Source organism: Erythrolamprus reginae, chromosome 2 (genome assembly GCF_031021105.1).
Source record: "Erythrolamprus reginae isolate rEryReg1 chromosome 2, rEryReg1.hap1, whole genome shotgun sequence".
In the NCBI taxonomy this organism is placed as follows: domain Eukaryota; kingdom Metazoa; phylum Chordata; class Lepidosauria; order Squamata; family Dipsadidae; genus Erythrolamprus; species Erythrolamprus reginae.
The window spans coordinates 226,272,201-226,288,859 of record NC_091951.1 but is presented as its reverse complement, the minus strand read 5'-3'; the positions used below and the strand labels follow the sequence as shown (position 1 = coordinate 226,288,859).

Here is a 16,659-nt window from a genome sequence, read left to right as displayed (position 1 = left end):
CCTCTCAATCTTTTAAAGGCCACTGGAATCCCTATGTTGGCACTGTAATGTTGCTGGAAGGAATATGGGAGTTTTGTATATTTTCAGCTATAGAATAGAATAGAATAGAATTCTTTATTGGCCAAGTGTGATTGGACACACAAGGAAATTGTCTTGGTGCATATACTCTCAGTGTACATAAAAGAAAAGATACATTTGTCAAGAATCATAAGGTACAACACTTAATGATTGTCACAGGGTACAAATAAGCAATCAGGAAACAATCAATATTGATATAAATCGTAAGGATACAAGCAACAAGTTACAGTCATACAGTCATAGGTGGGAGGAGATGGGTGATAGGAACAATATGTAACAACTTCTAGAGAAGGAACTGGGAGATACAAGAAGCCTCATATTACACTGCAAAATCCCAAGAATGTACCCAAAATTCTGCTTTTCTGCCAAATTTCAGTAGTATGTTTCGGGGCATAGTATTGCTTGCCACCTGAAGTCCTTCCATAACTTTCTATTCATGGGCTGATGCAGTGATTTTCAACCTTTTTTGAGCCGCGGCACATTTTTTACATTTACAAAACCATGGGGCACAGTTGGCGGGGGGGGGGGCGCTAAAAAAAGCTTGGACAAAAAAATTGTCTCTCTTCCTCCCTTTTGCTCTATTTCTCTCTCCCTCTTTCTCTCCCTTCCTCTTTTTTTCTTTCTTCCTTCTTTCCTCTTTTTTGCTCTTTCTCTCTCCCTCCCTACCTCCCTCTATGTCTTTCTCTCTCCCACCTTCCCTCCCTCCCTCTTCTTTCTTGCTCTCTCTCTTTCTTGCTTTCTCTCTTGCTTTCTTTCTCTCTCTTTCTTTCTTGCTCTCTCTCTTGCTTTCTTTCTCTCTTTCTTTCTCTCTCTTTCTTTCTTGCTCTCTCTCTTGCTTTCTTTCTCTCTTCTTCTCTTTCTCTCTTGCTTTCTTTCTCTCTCTTGCTTGCTTTCTCTCTTGTTTTCTTTCTCTCTTGCTCTTTCTTTCTCTCTTTCTCTTTCTCTTGTTTTCTTTCTCTGAGCTTCGCGGCACACCTGACCATGTCTCGCGGCACACTAGTGTGCCACGGCACACTGGTTGAAAAACACTGGGCTAATGGACCACAGGCAGAGAGTTTCAACTTCTTAGAACCAAGCTCTGGCTTCAGCTACCAGGAGTTTTTTCCTCTCTACAATTTATCTGGCCACATCTTGTATTCAAAACACATCTAAAATTCTTTTATTCAGTGAATCTAACAGCAACTGTGTCAGTTTGATGTCAATTGTCACATTGATTGCAGTAATGCACTGCCTATCATTATAAAATGTTGTGCTGCTGATATAATTGTTAATTGAAGCCTAAAGTTAGCACTAATATACTAATATACTAAATTGTATATTAGAGAAAACGGAATGCCTTAGAGTTTAATTTGTGACGGATGCATTACTTGGAACCTGACACAGTAGATCTGGAACTTTTATGACTAGACTTACAAATAGCCTTAATGGAAATAAACTTACTAATCCTGTGTGATGATTACTAGGAAGTAGCTTTGGGATATTGTCCTCACTAATGCAGATGAAAACAAATGTGTTTTCCCCAATTCATATTTATCCAGACATCTTGGACTGCAGTCCCCATGATTGTTCTACTGGCCATGCCAGCTGGGAATAAGATGTTTTTTATTTCAATTAACCACTTCAGAAATGAAAATTTCCGAATGTTTCCTGCAGCTTGACTGAAAAGCATGTAAACAATAACATTATAATTCAGAGGAGAAACATTGAGCAAACTTCTGCAGCTGGCACTGACTTCATTCGCAAAGTTCAACGGCTGTGACTGAAAATTATCAGCAGGTTCTAGTAAACTTTCAAGAACTTTTGTCTTAAGGAATGATATGAAACCTTTGACAACACACACCTGGCATTGTTGTCAGAAAAACTGTCCAAGTTGTTTTGCTTTCTTTGTCCTTCATCTATTCATGAGAACTCTTTACTGTTTTTATTCCAAAACCACAACCCTGTCCATGGCTTACAAAACTATCAGGCTTTCTGGAAAGAAAGCAACAGGATTAAAGAGGTTGGCTTTTGTGAGAATTTGTTACAGCATCTGGGCAGCTAATCATTTTGAAGGCCTCCTCAAATCAGGCCAGGAAACAAATCTCATGAGGAGGTCTGTCTAGACTCGCTTGCCCTACCGCAGTCAGGCGGTAGGGAAAGCAAGTAGGATGCTTGGCTGCATAGCTAGAGGTATAACAAGCAGGAAGAGGGAGATTATGGTCCCGCTATATAGAATGCTGGTGAGACCACATTTGGAATACTGTGTTCAGTTCTGGAGACCTCACCTACAAAAAGATATTGACAAAATTGAACGGGTCCAAAGACGGGCTACAAGAATGGTGGAAGGTCTTAAGCATAAAACGTTTCAGGAAAGGCTTAATGAACTCAATCTGTATAGTCTGGAGGACAGAAGGAAAAGGGGGGACATGATAGAAACATTTAAATATGTTAAAGGGTTAAGTAAGGTCCAGGAGGGAAGTATTTTTAATAGGAAAGTGAACACAAGAACAAGGGGACATAATCTGAAGTTAGTTGGGGGAAAGATCAAAAGCAACATGAGAAAATATTATTTTACTGAAAGAGTAGTAGATGCTTGGAACAAACTTCCAGCAGACGTGGTTGGTAAATCCACAGTAACTGAATTTAAACATGCCTGGGATAAACATCCATCCATCCTAGGATAAAATACAGAAAATAGTATAAGGGCAGATTAGATGGACCAAGAGGTCTTTTTCTGCCGTCAGTCTTCTATGTTTCTATGCTTTTGATAATATTGTAATTCGCAAGAAAACAATGTCAGTTAGATTTAGAGAAAGTGGGTTGTTTTCTTAGAAACATTTTTACAGAGTTTAAATGTTTGGTCGCTCTGCAAATGCGCCACAGATTTAAAGAATGAAAAGAAGCAACCACGTAAACCAAGAAGCCTGTGGACTCAGCATAATCCGAACTCTGATTGAGTAAAGGTCACTGAACACATCTAAAGAATGGGGAAGCTTAGAGGATTACTAAACATAACAATACACAATAATATACTAGAGAACAGGTGAAAATCTTTAAAAGGGGCACATTCCCTCCTCTTCTTCCATTAAAGCTAGTATTATTGAGCTATGAAAAAAACTGCCTAACATTTTGTAGTTTAGGAATTTGCTGGTAATTAGCAATGTATTGGGTCTACCTGCTCCACAATGCACTGGAAATTGGTTGGCAGCTGAGAGCAGATAGAAAAAACAAACAACATGGCAGCATGATTTGGTATGAGGAAAAATAGGAGGAAAAAAGTCAGTGTTCTCATAGGTATCTTTATTTCTACTTCCAATCTTATTTTACAGCACAGATGGACAAATTTTCACCATAATGGATCTACTTTAGTTTCCTAATAGCATTCTTCAGGGGTGCTACCTAAGGCTACTTTCCCAAGCAGAAGGTAACACAGACCAAGGTTAACAATTAAGGTTCTTTTTATTGATTGATTGATAGATTTTGTCCAATAAACAGTGAGGGTTTTAGTGGGTATACACATAGTAAAATAAATGATGAAGGTTATAGAGGAGATACTCATAGTAAAATATATCTAAGAAAGAATAGAAGAGAAGATATAGGAATAGAACATATCCATGAAAGAATAGAAGAAGAGATATAGGAATAGAAGAAAGGTATAGGAGATATAGGAGAGCAATAGGACAGGGGACGGAAGGCACTCTAGTGCACTTGTACTTGTGCCTTACTGACCTCTTAGGAATCTGGATAGGTCAACCATAGATAATCTAAGGGTAAAGTGTTTGGGGGTTTGGGGATGACACTATGGAGTCCGGTAATGAGTTCCATACTTCGACAACTCGGTTACTGAAGTCATATTTTTTACAGTCAAGTTTGGAGCAGTTAGTATTAAGTTTAAATCTGTTGTGTGCTCTTGTGTTGTTGTGGTTGAAGCTGAACTATTTGTATAGAGAGCCAGAAACACTCTCACAAGAACCCCCCAAAACATTCTTTTTAGCAATCTTAAAAACTAAATGATTGTTACAGTTAGGCAATGGATTAATCCAGAAACTTGTTAGAAATGTTTTAGAAATCATGACCTACAGGGAGACTGCTGGCCTCTAAAATACCTTTGTGCAAAAGGGTTTTTTTGCATCAGAATGTCAAGTCACCTCATGTGGCAGTTGTGGGTTCCTGGTGCTTGGTTCTCTTTCTTCTTCTACAGTGCATGCACAGACACACAGGGCATAGTAAGTGGATGGGCTTCTATCACACCCAACCTGGTGCTCTGCAATGTGGCAGTAGACTATTGCCATTCTCATTGTTTGGTGTCTCAACCATGTTGTGGCATCTTTGTGCAGTGCACAACTTGCACATATATGTGCAGTGGCCCCGATGACCTGTCAAAACCAGCTAGATTGCTGTTCTGTGATAACAGCATTAGGAGACCTTCAATCTGCAGTTTCTAGTTACCTGCTATAGAATCCATATACACTGCTCAAAAAAAATAAAGGGAACACTTAAACAACACAATATAACTCCAAGTGTAAATCAAACTTCTCTGAAATCAAACTGTCCACTTAGGAAGCAACAGTGATTGACAATCAATTTCACATGCTGTTGTGCACATTCAACTTTGCACAGAGCAAAGAATTCAATAAGAATATTTCATTCATTCAGATCTAGGATGTGTTATTTGAGTGTTCCCTTTATTTTTTTGAGCAGTATATTATATATGCGTTTTTAGGACTTTCAACGGTCTGTTTGTTATTTCATAAATATCTAGCTGTTACTTAACTGCTGCATCATATCATTCCCCTATTGCAGTTTTCCCATAATTCAAACCATGTCATTCATTTCACTTGTCCAAGCAATGTGGTTAATGTAGTTAAACAACTAGTTGCCTCTAGAGATATGAGTGTCTGTTGAATGAATGTGATATCGTGTGTGTGTGTGTTAAATTTTGTTATTTTATCACTGTTGTTATATTGTTATTGTATTTTTTATTCTGTATTTACTATTTTATTATGTTTGTACCCTGCCCAGAGTCTGCAAGGAGGCGGGAGGCTTAAAAGTTCATTAGATTAAATTAAATTAAATTAAATGTGAATTCTGGAGCAGTAGAGTTTTCTTTTCTCTAACTTTGTTTTCTAGAGCTCACTCTCTCCCAGTTTCTAGCCTGGTGTCTTAATCACTACACCATCTGGCTTATCAAGATAGTCCTGTCTCAAGCCTAATGGGTTGATGTTAAGGCTACCATCTCTTGCAAAAGCCCAGATCAAAACTCTATTCTATCATGTAGTGCTCCTCCAGAGTTTTGCAGTTCAAATCTGATAGCTCAGGCTGTTAAAAATAGTAATTCCTTAATATCCCATAAAGCTAACATTTAGCTGGAATCCTGCCATGGAAGCATCTGAAAGCAAGTAGTATAATGCTAGAAGGAAGGAACTGTTCCTTTCCTTTTGAAATAAAACAGAGAAAAATAGCCAACAAATTCCCCACTAGTTTTTGATTCTAGGAAAGAAACCAAGTATTGTTTGAATGGAAGTTGACTCATGTTATTTGCTTGGCAAGAAATGCAGAAATTGTTTACCACTACTTTTCTCTGCCCCCCCCCAACTTCCAAGTCTATCTATAGCTGTGGTAATCAATGAAAATTTCACATCCAAGTACTCATCAAGAGAAAAACTTTTAAAAAATCAAGTTTTAGCTCTTTTAAACTAAGAAAGAAAGAAAGAAAGAAAGAGAAGGAAAGCAGAACGAAACATAAAAATAAATCTAGATAAAAGCAATGAGAACAAGTTAGCAGGAACTTTATAATGTGGGAATAGGAGGGAAAGAGAGCTATTTATTTGCACAGATTGACACAGCTTTTGTTGACTAATTCTGCCTTATAAGCATTCCACTTTAATGGAAATGAAAAGCAATCTGCATTCCACTTTAAAAACTCAAAACAATCTCTGGGACTTAGAGGACAACTTGTCCTGGAATTTTTAGTGCTGAAGACAAGCTAGTAGACATTTCAGAAAGCCCTGTGAAATAAGCCTAAAAACATCTGAAAGGTCTAATTTTCCTGCACTTTTCATGCCTCTTACACAGGATACTTATGGATGCCAAGGAATTAATTTTAGTCCTATCTTGCTGTTAAAAGCGTCAGGAACCTTACGGTTCCCTTGCCAAGAATAGTGCAATAAAGTACTGTACTTATAATAAAAGCATTTAGACATAGAAATTTAGCAAGGTTATAGCACATGCAACTACAAATTGTATAACACGATTCTAGCCTTATCCACATTGCAGTAAATGTTAATTAACATTTTATAATTTAATTAAGCATGTGTCCTAGTTGGCCAGAGACCAAAATTCTACTCTCCATAGAAATGCTATGCAAATAATGCTTGCTTATTGATGGTCTTATTTAGCAAGCATTTAAAGTTACAATGTGTTGAAAAAATAATTTTATGACTCCTGCAGTGTCCCAATAGACATGATTGGTCATTTTGCATCCTCTAGTCCAGTGTTTCTCAACCTTGGTCGCATTAAGACAAGTGGACTTCAACTCCCAGAATTCCCCAGCCAGCATAGGAGATAGATGTTCACTCAAGCTGGCTGGGGTATTCTGGGATTTGAAGTACCACTAATCCCTATTGGGGAACTTTGGGAGCTGAAGTCCACCCGCACTGGCTGAGGGATTCTGGGAGCTGAAGTCCACCCAAACTGGCTGAGGGATTCTGGGAATTGAAGTCCACATGTCTTAAGGTTTCCAAGATTGAGAATCACTGCTCTAGTCATATATCTGTCATTTGCACATTTCATAGCCAGTTTTCAAAACATAGAATCCATGAAGAAGCTGGCAGTAAAATCACAATTCGTAGTGGTGTGATGTCTTGCTTAATAACTGTGGGTTGTTAACTTAATGATCAAGAAACTCATGTTGTAAATCTGAATAATAATAATAATTAATAATAATAATAATTTATTGGATTTGTATGCCGCCCCTCTTCGTAGACTCGGGGCGGCTAACAACAATAATAAACACAACATGTACAATCCAATAATAAAAAACAACTAAAAACCCCTATTATAAAACCAAACAAACACACAAACATACCATGCATAACTTGTAATGGCCTAGGGGGAAGAGCTATCTCAACTCCCCCATGCCTGGTGGTATAAATGAGCCTTGAGTAGTTTACGAAAGACAGGGAGGGTGGGGGCAGTTCTAATCTCCGGGGGGAGTTGGTTCCAGAGGGCCGGGGCTGCCACAGAGAAGGCTCTTCCCCTGGGGCCCGCCAAACGACATTGTTTAGTTGACAGGACCCGGAGAAGGCCAACTCTGTGGGACCTTATCGGTCGCTGCATTGATTTGGTGAAGCAATCAATCCTGGTTAAGTGAGGACTACCTATGGAGTGATTATATTCAAATATATTAGTGAATTTCCCCCTTTGCTGGAATATTCTATATCTTCTCAGTATTACTGAATAGATATTACTAACAACTATAATATGAAAGCCATTGATAAGGGTAGAGATCAGTGTCTGAGGCTCATTGTTTTAATGTAGTTTGCTGTAGGAATCTGTAAGTGGCGAGAGTTCATGTTATTTTTTAGTAAATGATGATGATGAAAACAGGACTGAGTTTTTAGAGAAATTAGGTGGTGTCCTAAATGAATACTTTTATGGGGAGAGGCAATTATTCCATAAATAAAAGTGTAGGAAGTTAGCAACCACCCTTCTCCCAGAAGAATGAAATATTCTAGGAAATATTAAAAAGGCATATGAAAATATCTCCCTGGAGGAGAAAAGGAAAAACAAGCTCTTGGAAAGCAGCCCCCATCTTGGTTAATAGCCACAGAAAGACTGGTGCTAACCTACTGTATCTACAAGATAGGCCAGCTTATCTCCAAAACAAACAACCTTAGCCCTCAGGACATGTCAGGGTTAGCCCTCACTCAAGATCCAAACTAGGACAAAGCCATAAAGCCATAATAATAATTGCCCAAAGCTCCTTCATTACATCACCCAGCAAGATTCAACCAAGCCTGGGACTCAAGACAATCTACTTGGGAGTCTGACAACCAATCAGAATATATTTCTTTCACAGCCACAGGAAGCAATTTCAAAGCCCAAGAGAGGGTATAAATCTCTCTCTCGTTCACCCATGTGCCCAGGACCTCAAACTATGTGGTCCAGTAGTGGGTTCTAAAACCTGTCACTACTGATTCGCGTGCGCACTTGCAATACACACACACAATGCTTCTGCTCATGTGCCTGGCTGAACTGGGAGCAACCCACCGCTGATGGTGTCTTGTCCACCATTAAACCATTATGCCCATGTTACACCAACACTCCGCAGTCTGCATTGGTTGCTGATCAGTTTCCGGTCACAATTCAAAGTGTTGGTTATGACCTATAAAGCCCTTCATGGCACCGGACCAGACTATCTCAGGGACTGCCTTCTGCTGCATGAATCCCAGCGACCAGTTAGGTCTCACAGAGTTGGCCTTCTCCGGGTCCCGTCAACTAAACAATGTCACTTGGCGGGGCCCAGGGGAAGAGCCTTGTCTGTGGCGGCCCCGACCCTCTGGAACCAACTCTCCCCAGAGATTAGAATTGCCCCCACCCTCCTTGCCTTTCATAAGCTGCTTAAAACCCACCTCTGCCACCAGGCATGGGGGAATTGAGATACTCTTTCCTCCTAGGCCTTTATAATTTTATGCATGGTATGTCTGTATGTATGTTTGGTTTTACAATAAGGGTTTTTAACTGTTTATATTGGATTGTCATATGCTGTTTACTACTGTTGTTAGCCGCCCCGAGTCTACGGAGAGGGGCGGCATACAAATCCAATAAAATCAAATTAAAATCAAATCAAATCTTTCCAATCAGCCTCCATGTTTCCAGCGTCTTTCTCCCCACTTGGAACTGAACCCAGATGGACATTTCTTCCAACATTTGAATAGATAAGAAAAAAAAATGAAGTAAGACATTAAAGCAAAAACAACTGGACAGACAGATATATATTTCGTATTATATATAAGTCGTATTTTCTACAATCGAGTTTGGAGAGATTTACATTGAGTTTGTATGCTCGTGTATTGTTGTGGTTGAAGCTGGCGTATTCATTGTCAATACCTGTCATTGTGGTAGATGATTTTATGAACTACATTTAGATCATAATGGAGGCAATGTAACGCTAAGCTATCTAAGCCCAAAATGTCAAGTCTGGTAGAATAAGACAGTGTTTCCCAACCTTGGCAACTTGAAGATATTTGGACTCCAACTCCCAGAATTCCCCAGCCAGTGAATGCTGGCTGGGGAATTCTAGGAGTTGAAGTCCAAATATCTTCAAGTTGCCAAGGTTGGGAAACACTGGAATAAGGGATTCTGCTGCGAGTAGAGGAGGGGAGGACTCTTCTTGCGAAATATTTCTGAACTCTTTCAATAGTATTAATGTCCGAAATGCAGTGTGGGTTCCAAATGTAAAGCTTTGTTTATCACAAAGCTTTTAAACCACCTGGAAGCTGACCAAAGATAGACCTGCTTGTTATTGTTATTATATTTCTTCTATTCAACTTTGCTATGTGGAAGAGATAATAAGTTTGGAAACTTGATTCTGCTATCTTCTCAAGTCTTAAAGCCCTGTTCCCCATTGATTTGGTGTTCTTCTAATTATTCATCACAAATACAAGATTTCCTGTTTACAGGACTCTTGACTTAAACTATTAACAACATTTGCAAATATTCTGTCTTACTGTAGAGTCTGGAGGTCATCTGAGGTTTAGCTAAGTATTTTACGTCTTTGGAATTTTTTCTTTGGCAAGCTTAAAGCATATCTCAAACCTGTGTGGTCCTGTCCTCCCATTGCCTTTCATTGAGATGCGAGACTCAACATTATAGAACAACCAATAAACCCTTTAATTTAATGTTGATATATTTTGAAAAGCTGTCAAGCCTTGGTATAATGTCACATGGTATATAAAAATGGAAATGGAGATAAATACTAAATTTTGGAATAGTTGGTCTGCTATAAAAGTTTTAAAAGGCCTTTTACTGCAAGTCATGAGAAGTGAGCCATAATCATTATTTTAATCACCAAAACTGTGAATTTCCATGCTCTTAAAAACAAAAAAGTTAGGATAGGTTTTCTTTAATTGAGTGTTCGTTGCACCTTCCAAATATTTATTTAAACTGCCAAGATTTGAGAAACACTTGTGTTGGGATTAACCTGGAATGCCTTTTTGCACTGTAATTTTTTATCAGGCAGACTTGATAAAGTAATCCTCCAATTCTTATATAAACATTCTTGATGTGCAAGGTAGGGAAAAAGGACATTTACTGGATGAGCCAAAAAACAGGAATAAAGCAAAATGAATAGGCCCCTGGCGGCGAACCTATGGTACGCATGCCAGAGGTGGCATACAGAGCCCTCTCTGTGGGCATAGGCACTGTCGCGCCAGCACGGTATGCCACAGGGTGGATGTTGACAATCCACGGGCTCTTTCATCCCTCTGCTGTGGCCCCCTGTCGGGTGATCCCACCACTGGCTGGCCTCACCCCTCAGTCTCCCCTCCCAGTCACCCCAAAGGAGTCTTTGAGGACTGAACATTGAGAGGCACAGATTTCCTCCGCCTTCTGCATTCCCATCCCATGCTGAAGCGAACCAAATGGGCCAGGGTCTCCCTCCCAGCTAAGTGGCTCTGCTGAGTCCACTTGCAAACTCCACCGAGCAGGGCTCCAAATGTTTGGCTGGCATGTCCCTCCCAGCAGTTCCAGCGGCAGCCAGAAGTGGGGCGCCATGTTTGTTTGCTTGCTGGTTGCCTCCAACCAAGGAGGGAGCTGTGCTCAGGTCGCTCCGGGTCCAGCCATGGTGGGGGAGAGAGGGAGAGGGAAGGGAGGGATCTCCTCAACAGGACCCACCCGAGCCGCCCTGAATCCCCGGAGAGGGGCGGCATATAAATCCAATAAATAAATAAGTAAGTAAGTAAGTAAGTAAGTAAGTAAGTAAGTAAGTAAGTAAGTAAGTAAGTAAGTAAATAAATCCAGGTTGGAGTTGCTTTATTTTACTCTAATGCTTGGCTTTGCCTCCCAGTCTCCACTCCCCCTCCACAGCCCAAGTGGTTGGATTCACCCGACACTTAAAGCTGGGCAGGATAACATGGTAAATGGATGGATGGATGGATGGAGGGACAGATAGATAGATGAGACAGAGACAGAAAGAAAGAGGGAGGGAAAGAGAGAGAGAAAGAGAGAGAGGGAGGGAGGGAAAGAGAAAAAGAGGCAGAAAAAATGAAAGAGAAAGAGGGAGGGAAACAGAGAAACAGAGGCAGAGAGATAGAGATAGAGGAGGGAAAGAGATAAAAAGAGAGAGAGGGAAGGAAAGAGGAGGAGAGAAAGAGAGGAAGGGAAAGGAAAGAGAAAGATAGAGAGGGGGAAGAGAGAGAGAAAGAGGGAGGGAAAGAGAGGGAAGGAAGGAAAAAGGAAGGGGGAGAGAGAGGGAGGGAAAGAGAGAAAGAGATGGGAAAGAGAGAGAGCGAGAAATGATATTACAAAAGTTTGTATTGTTTATAAACGTAATATTTCAAAAGCAGAAAAAAATTAAGGGGCATAAAAGTGCATTTATCGTGTTTTTCTTAGAACGGCTAGCTGAACTCTGCCTTGTTTATCATTATTTTAGGTAACAAAACCTCAGTATTCAGATTAATTGTTGGAATTTTTTTCTTGAAAATTTGATGTGAAGATACCAGCAAGTTTCGTAGTGAAGTATTACAGTACTCTAAAGTATTACAGTACTCTAAATATTGAAATAAATTATTTAAAATTCAGATGAACCTGTTTGCCAGCAGGCAGGGTTGAAAAATAAAATTATCCCTAGGATTCCTTTCCAAATAAGGATATTTAGGACTATAAGGATTGAAATCCCAACTTTGGTTAGACTTTATTAGCTAAAATGCAAGGAACTATTGGAGAAAAATAATAAAATACCTGAACATTTTTGGCCCTACATTAATCAATAAGAAACTCATTGATGAAGTGCCAGCCAATGTTATGGTGCTCACACCACACAAAGCCCTAACCAGGGTTTTACTGACTATATGAATCAACTCTAAAAGAATTAAGTTTTCAGCCAAAGCTTGCTTTATTTATTTATTTAGTTTGATTTCTATGCTGTCCTTCTTCGCAGACTCAGGGCGGCTTACGACAAAATAATAAAGTACAGTACAATATAATGAGTGAAACCCAAAGTAACACTAAAACTAATAGTTTAAATCCGAATAGTGTAAAAAACATTCTTTCAACAACCATCACACAATCACATCTATGACCAGAGCAAGATGTAAGGCTCAGAGGTAAGTTTTTGGAGCCCAGCGAAAGGCTAGGAGGGTGAGGACAGTAGGGCCTGATTCCAGAGGGCTGGGGCAGCCACAGAGAAGGCTCTTCCCCTAGGCCCCGCCAGCCAGCATTGCTTAGCTGAGGGGACTTGGAGAAGGTCAACTCTGTGGGACCTAACCGGTCGCTGGGATGCGTGAGGCAGAAGACTCAAATTTATTCAATTAACATTCCTTACCCAAACCACACATTTCTAAGAACAGCAGAAGTTGTTTTAAAAAACAACAAGGCAGCAGGACCAAACTTAAGAGATAACATGGAAACGACCAGCTAAATCAACTTTTTAATGGGACTCAAACTTGTGCCCCATTCAAAAGTGCCCAATTTTACTACATAACTCGTATCCAGATATTAACAGGGTTTTTTTTTTACATCCTTTGTGAGGTTAAACAACCATAAAAAAAAATTGGTTTGCTAAGCTTTACCAGAACCTTCTTCAGAAATTACGCAAATTACGCAACGGGCGCTTATTCCGAAGCCAACCCTAGATAATTCAATTACATCCAAACGAAAGCGAGTTGGGCAGCGTCTAGGAATACGGTCCCACTCCGCGGATTCCCTGCCCGAGACCCCCATCCCGACCCTTTCGACCTTTAATGATCCCTGGTGTGCAGGCGCCACCTTCTCCCCGGCTCTGCCTACCTTGCTCGCAAGGTCCCTTGCTGCGTTGCTCGACGGGACGCTCGCCTCGGCTCTTGGCGCGCAAGCTGGCCGCCCGCAGCTGGCAAGTGCTTGGATAGGTGAGCCCGTCGGAGCCGCATACTGGGTAACGGCTCTTGCAGACGCACACGGCGGTGGCCCCGCGGGCTTTGGTGCGGCGGCGGCACTCCAAGCCGGTGGCGCAGCGTCCCCAGACGACAGACACTCCGCCCGAGATGCCGGTCCCGCACGCTTCGCCCTCGCCGCGAGCGCACCGCCAGCAGCAGCCGCAGTTGTCGCGCACCTTGCCCAGCGGGCAACCCCAGGCCGGCAGCGGCGGGCACTCGTCGGGGACGCAGGGCGAGCAGCCGCCGGCGGAAGCGCCCGGCTGCTCCAGAGACGCGGCGCAACCGAGAAGCAAGAGGAGGCAAGACGGAGCGCACCAAAGAGCCCGCATCGTTGCCACAGCTGGGCCGGAGGGAGGCGGCAGGGATGGCGGGGACTCCACTTCCTGGGCAAGGGCTGGCGCGGGACCTTAATCGCTGGCGCAAGATCTGCGTTAAAAGGAGGCAGGAGAATAAGCCTGGAGTCCAGTCCCCGCCCCGGTCCCGCCTGCCCAGCCTCGCCGTTATAAACAGAAGTGATGTCAAGAGGCTTTGGGTGGGCTTGAAGGACGGTTGGGTTGGAATAAGTTTGGAGAATGGAACGGAATGGAATAATAGAATAGAAATCTTTATTGGCCAACAGACAAGAAATTTGTCTTTGGTGCATCTCAGTGCACATAAAAGAAAAGATACATTTGTCAAGAATCAGGAGGTACAACGCTTAATGATTTTTATAGGGTACAAATAAGCAATCAGGAAACAATGCTAATATAAAGCGTAGGGATGCAAGCAACAGGTTACAGTGATACAGTCATAAGTGGGAGGAGATGAGTGATAGGAACCATGAGAAAACTAATAGTAATAGTAATGCAGCCTTAGTGAATAGTTTGACAGTGGTAAGGGAATTATTTGTTTAGCAGAATGAGAAAGAAAGAAAGAAAGGAAAAGAAAGGAAAGAAAGAAAGAAAGAAAGGGTGGAGTTTTTTCCCCAAAGTTTAAACAGCCCAGGAAGAGGTACCTCACTTGTTTCTGTTTTCTGAAAATTATAATTAAGTTTAGACAATCTCCTATCTCTAATTAAAGCAGTCAATTTGGCCATTTCAACAAATTCTATTGTCTTCACTATTGAGCCTCCATTGTACGTACTGTAAAGTCAAACCTTTTCCCCTTCCTGCATTTAGTAGTTTTGTTGTAATTATATAGTAGTTAAAAAGTGCCATGATTTTTTTCCCAGACACTTATCCATCTCCAAGAAAAGCCTCTGGTTTCAATCAAATATGAGTCTTTAATTGTGTCCAAAATGTTTGGCTTTTTTACATTTCTGGCATGATTGAAGAGCCTTTATACTTCTCAATATTTTCTGATGACATTTTATAACAATTATCTGTAAGACTATAACTGTGTAAATTTCAATCCTTGCCACATATTCCCCCATTGATCTATATTTATAATAAAACTTTTAGCCTGTTGTATTATTTATTTTACTTATTTGTATCCTGCCTTTATTATTTTTACAAATAAGGCAGCAAACATCTCCAACACCTTCCTCCTCCTATTTTCCTCAAACCATCAACCCTGTGAGGTGGGTTTGGCTGAGAGAGAGTGACTGGCCCCAAATCACCCATCTGGCTTTTGTCATTAAGGTGGGACTTGAATTAACAGTCTCCTATTTTCTAGCCTGGTGCCTTAACCACTAGGCCGGGGTGTCAAACAGGCAAAAAATATCACGACTCCCCCGTTTTTACTAAAATGGGGATTGGTGGTCACCAGTTGGCTAGTGTCATACATTATTTCACTTGTTATTCTTTTTTATTTTTCAGTATATATTTATATTTTTTAAAAAGGAAAGTCCTAACTGCTCTTGCAGACTCTCGACCCATTGCAGCCTCAAAAGTGGCCTTGAGGCACCACCTCATGTAGAGTGCATTGCAGTGGTCCCAAGTACTAAGGCATGAGTGATTCTGAGAAGAATGCAGGGGCGGATTGCCACTACCGTCGCTACTGGTGTGCTACGTGCACAGCTTCGATTCTCTTGCATGCACGCACATCCCAGTGTGTTTTTGCTTCTGCACATGTTCAGGAAGCAAAAACGTGCTGAAATCTCATGAGGGGACGGGGCACGTGTGAAATTTTGGTGATTTTTTTTGCTTCTGCTCATGCGCAGAAGCAAAAAATTGCCAGCATCTCTCTTTCACGTGCATCCCCTCACAAGATTTTGCTTCTGCACATGCACATGAAGCAAAAATATGAAAAATTGAAGAAAAAAGATGGCAGTGCCCATAGAATTGGCACTGTAGCAGCCACATGCAAATCCCGCAATCTGGCGGCCGCTATTGGTGCACCATCCCCTATCATACCGGTAGCAACCCACTACTAATTCAATGTTTTTGCCAAGAGCTTTGATCAAGATTCACTCCATATGTTTCTTCAGCCTGTGATCATTCTTGGAATATTAAATATTAAATGTCCATTAAAACTCTGCATGTATATTTATAAAGAATTGTAAATAGGGATAGATAGGCCATCAGATCCAGTCTCCTGACTTGCTATAGGAATTGGAACAATGCATTTTAAATAGTCCTTAGCTACTAACAAGTATAATTTTAAACGTTAAATGAGCAGGTAGACTTGAGAATTGGTGTGGGGGGGGGGGAGTGCTATTAATAAAATACTTTTTATTGTGTAATTATATTTTATTTCTTCTGTCTTACTTTAGATTGGTCAATAAGTGTAATAAGGAATGAGATAATTGAAATTACAGGACTCTGGAGGTCCATCCACTCCTATGGCTTGAGACAATGGCCTTTTCTTTTAAGCCACTCAAGCTAATATTACCTTGCTTGAGCAGAGTACTTCAGAATAAAAGGCCCATTTCTCTTGATGTCTTCGGAGAGGGGCGGCATACAAATCTAATAAATTAAATTGAATTGAATTTATTTAAAATAAAGATACCTATTTATCCTTTTCTTGCACGCAGACATGTCTTTCAGACAAGTCAACCTTCTTTCCCCAACATGTTTTTTTAAGCATGCAATGTACTTTGTTTTAAAAATGAATACAATAGCAATAGCATTTAGACTTATATACTGCTTCACAGTGCTTTTACAGCCCTCTCTAAGGGGTTTACAGACTCAGCCTTTTGTCCCCAACAATCTGGGTCCTCATTTTACCCAGCTCGGAAGGATGGAAGGCTGAGTCAACCTTGAGCCGGTGGTGAGATTTGAACTGCTGAACTACAACTAGCAGTTAGCTGAAGTTGCCTGCAGTGCTGCACTCTAACCACTGCGCCACCCCAGCTCTACAGGTAGTCCTCAACTTACAACAGTTAATTTAGTGACCATTCAAAGTTAAAAGAGCACTTTAAAAAGTGACTTATGACCGTTTTTCAAAGTTAACGACCTTTGCAACATCCCCATGATCACGTGATCAAAATTCAGGTGCTTGGCAACTGGTTCATATTTATGACCATTGCTGTATCCCAGGATCATGTGAT

General features: G+C 40.9%; 1 protein-coding gene across 1 annotated transcript in view; it reads right to left on the bottom strand.

Moving 5' to 3' along the window:
* The window catches only part of IGFBP7 (insulin like growth factor binding protein 7), a 37,877-nt gene extending 24,191 nt beyond the window's left edge, over positions 1 to 13,686 (bottom strand). The window contains exon 1 of the mRNA XM_070742117.1: positions 13,066 to 13,686. Within this exon, the coding sequence (XP_070598218.1) occupies positions 13,066 to 13,519 (454 nt within the window). The 5' untranslated portion in view covers positions 13,520 to 13,686. The remainder of the gene's footprint in view (positions 1 to 13,065) is intronic.
* Positions 13,687 to 16,659: the final 2,973 nt, after the last annotated feature.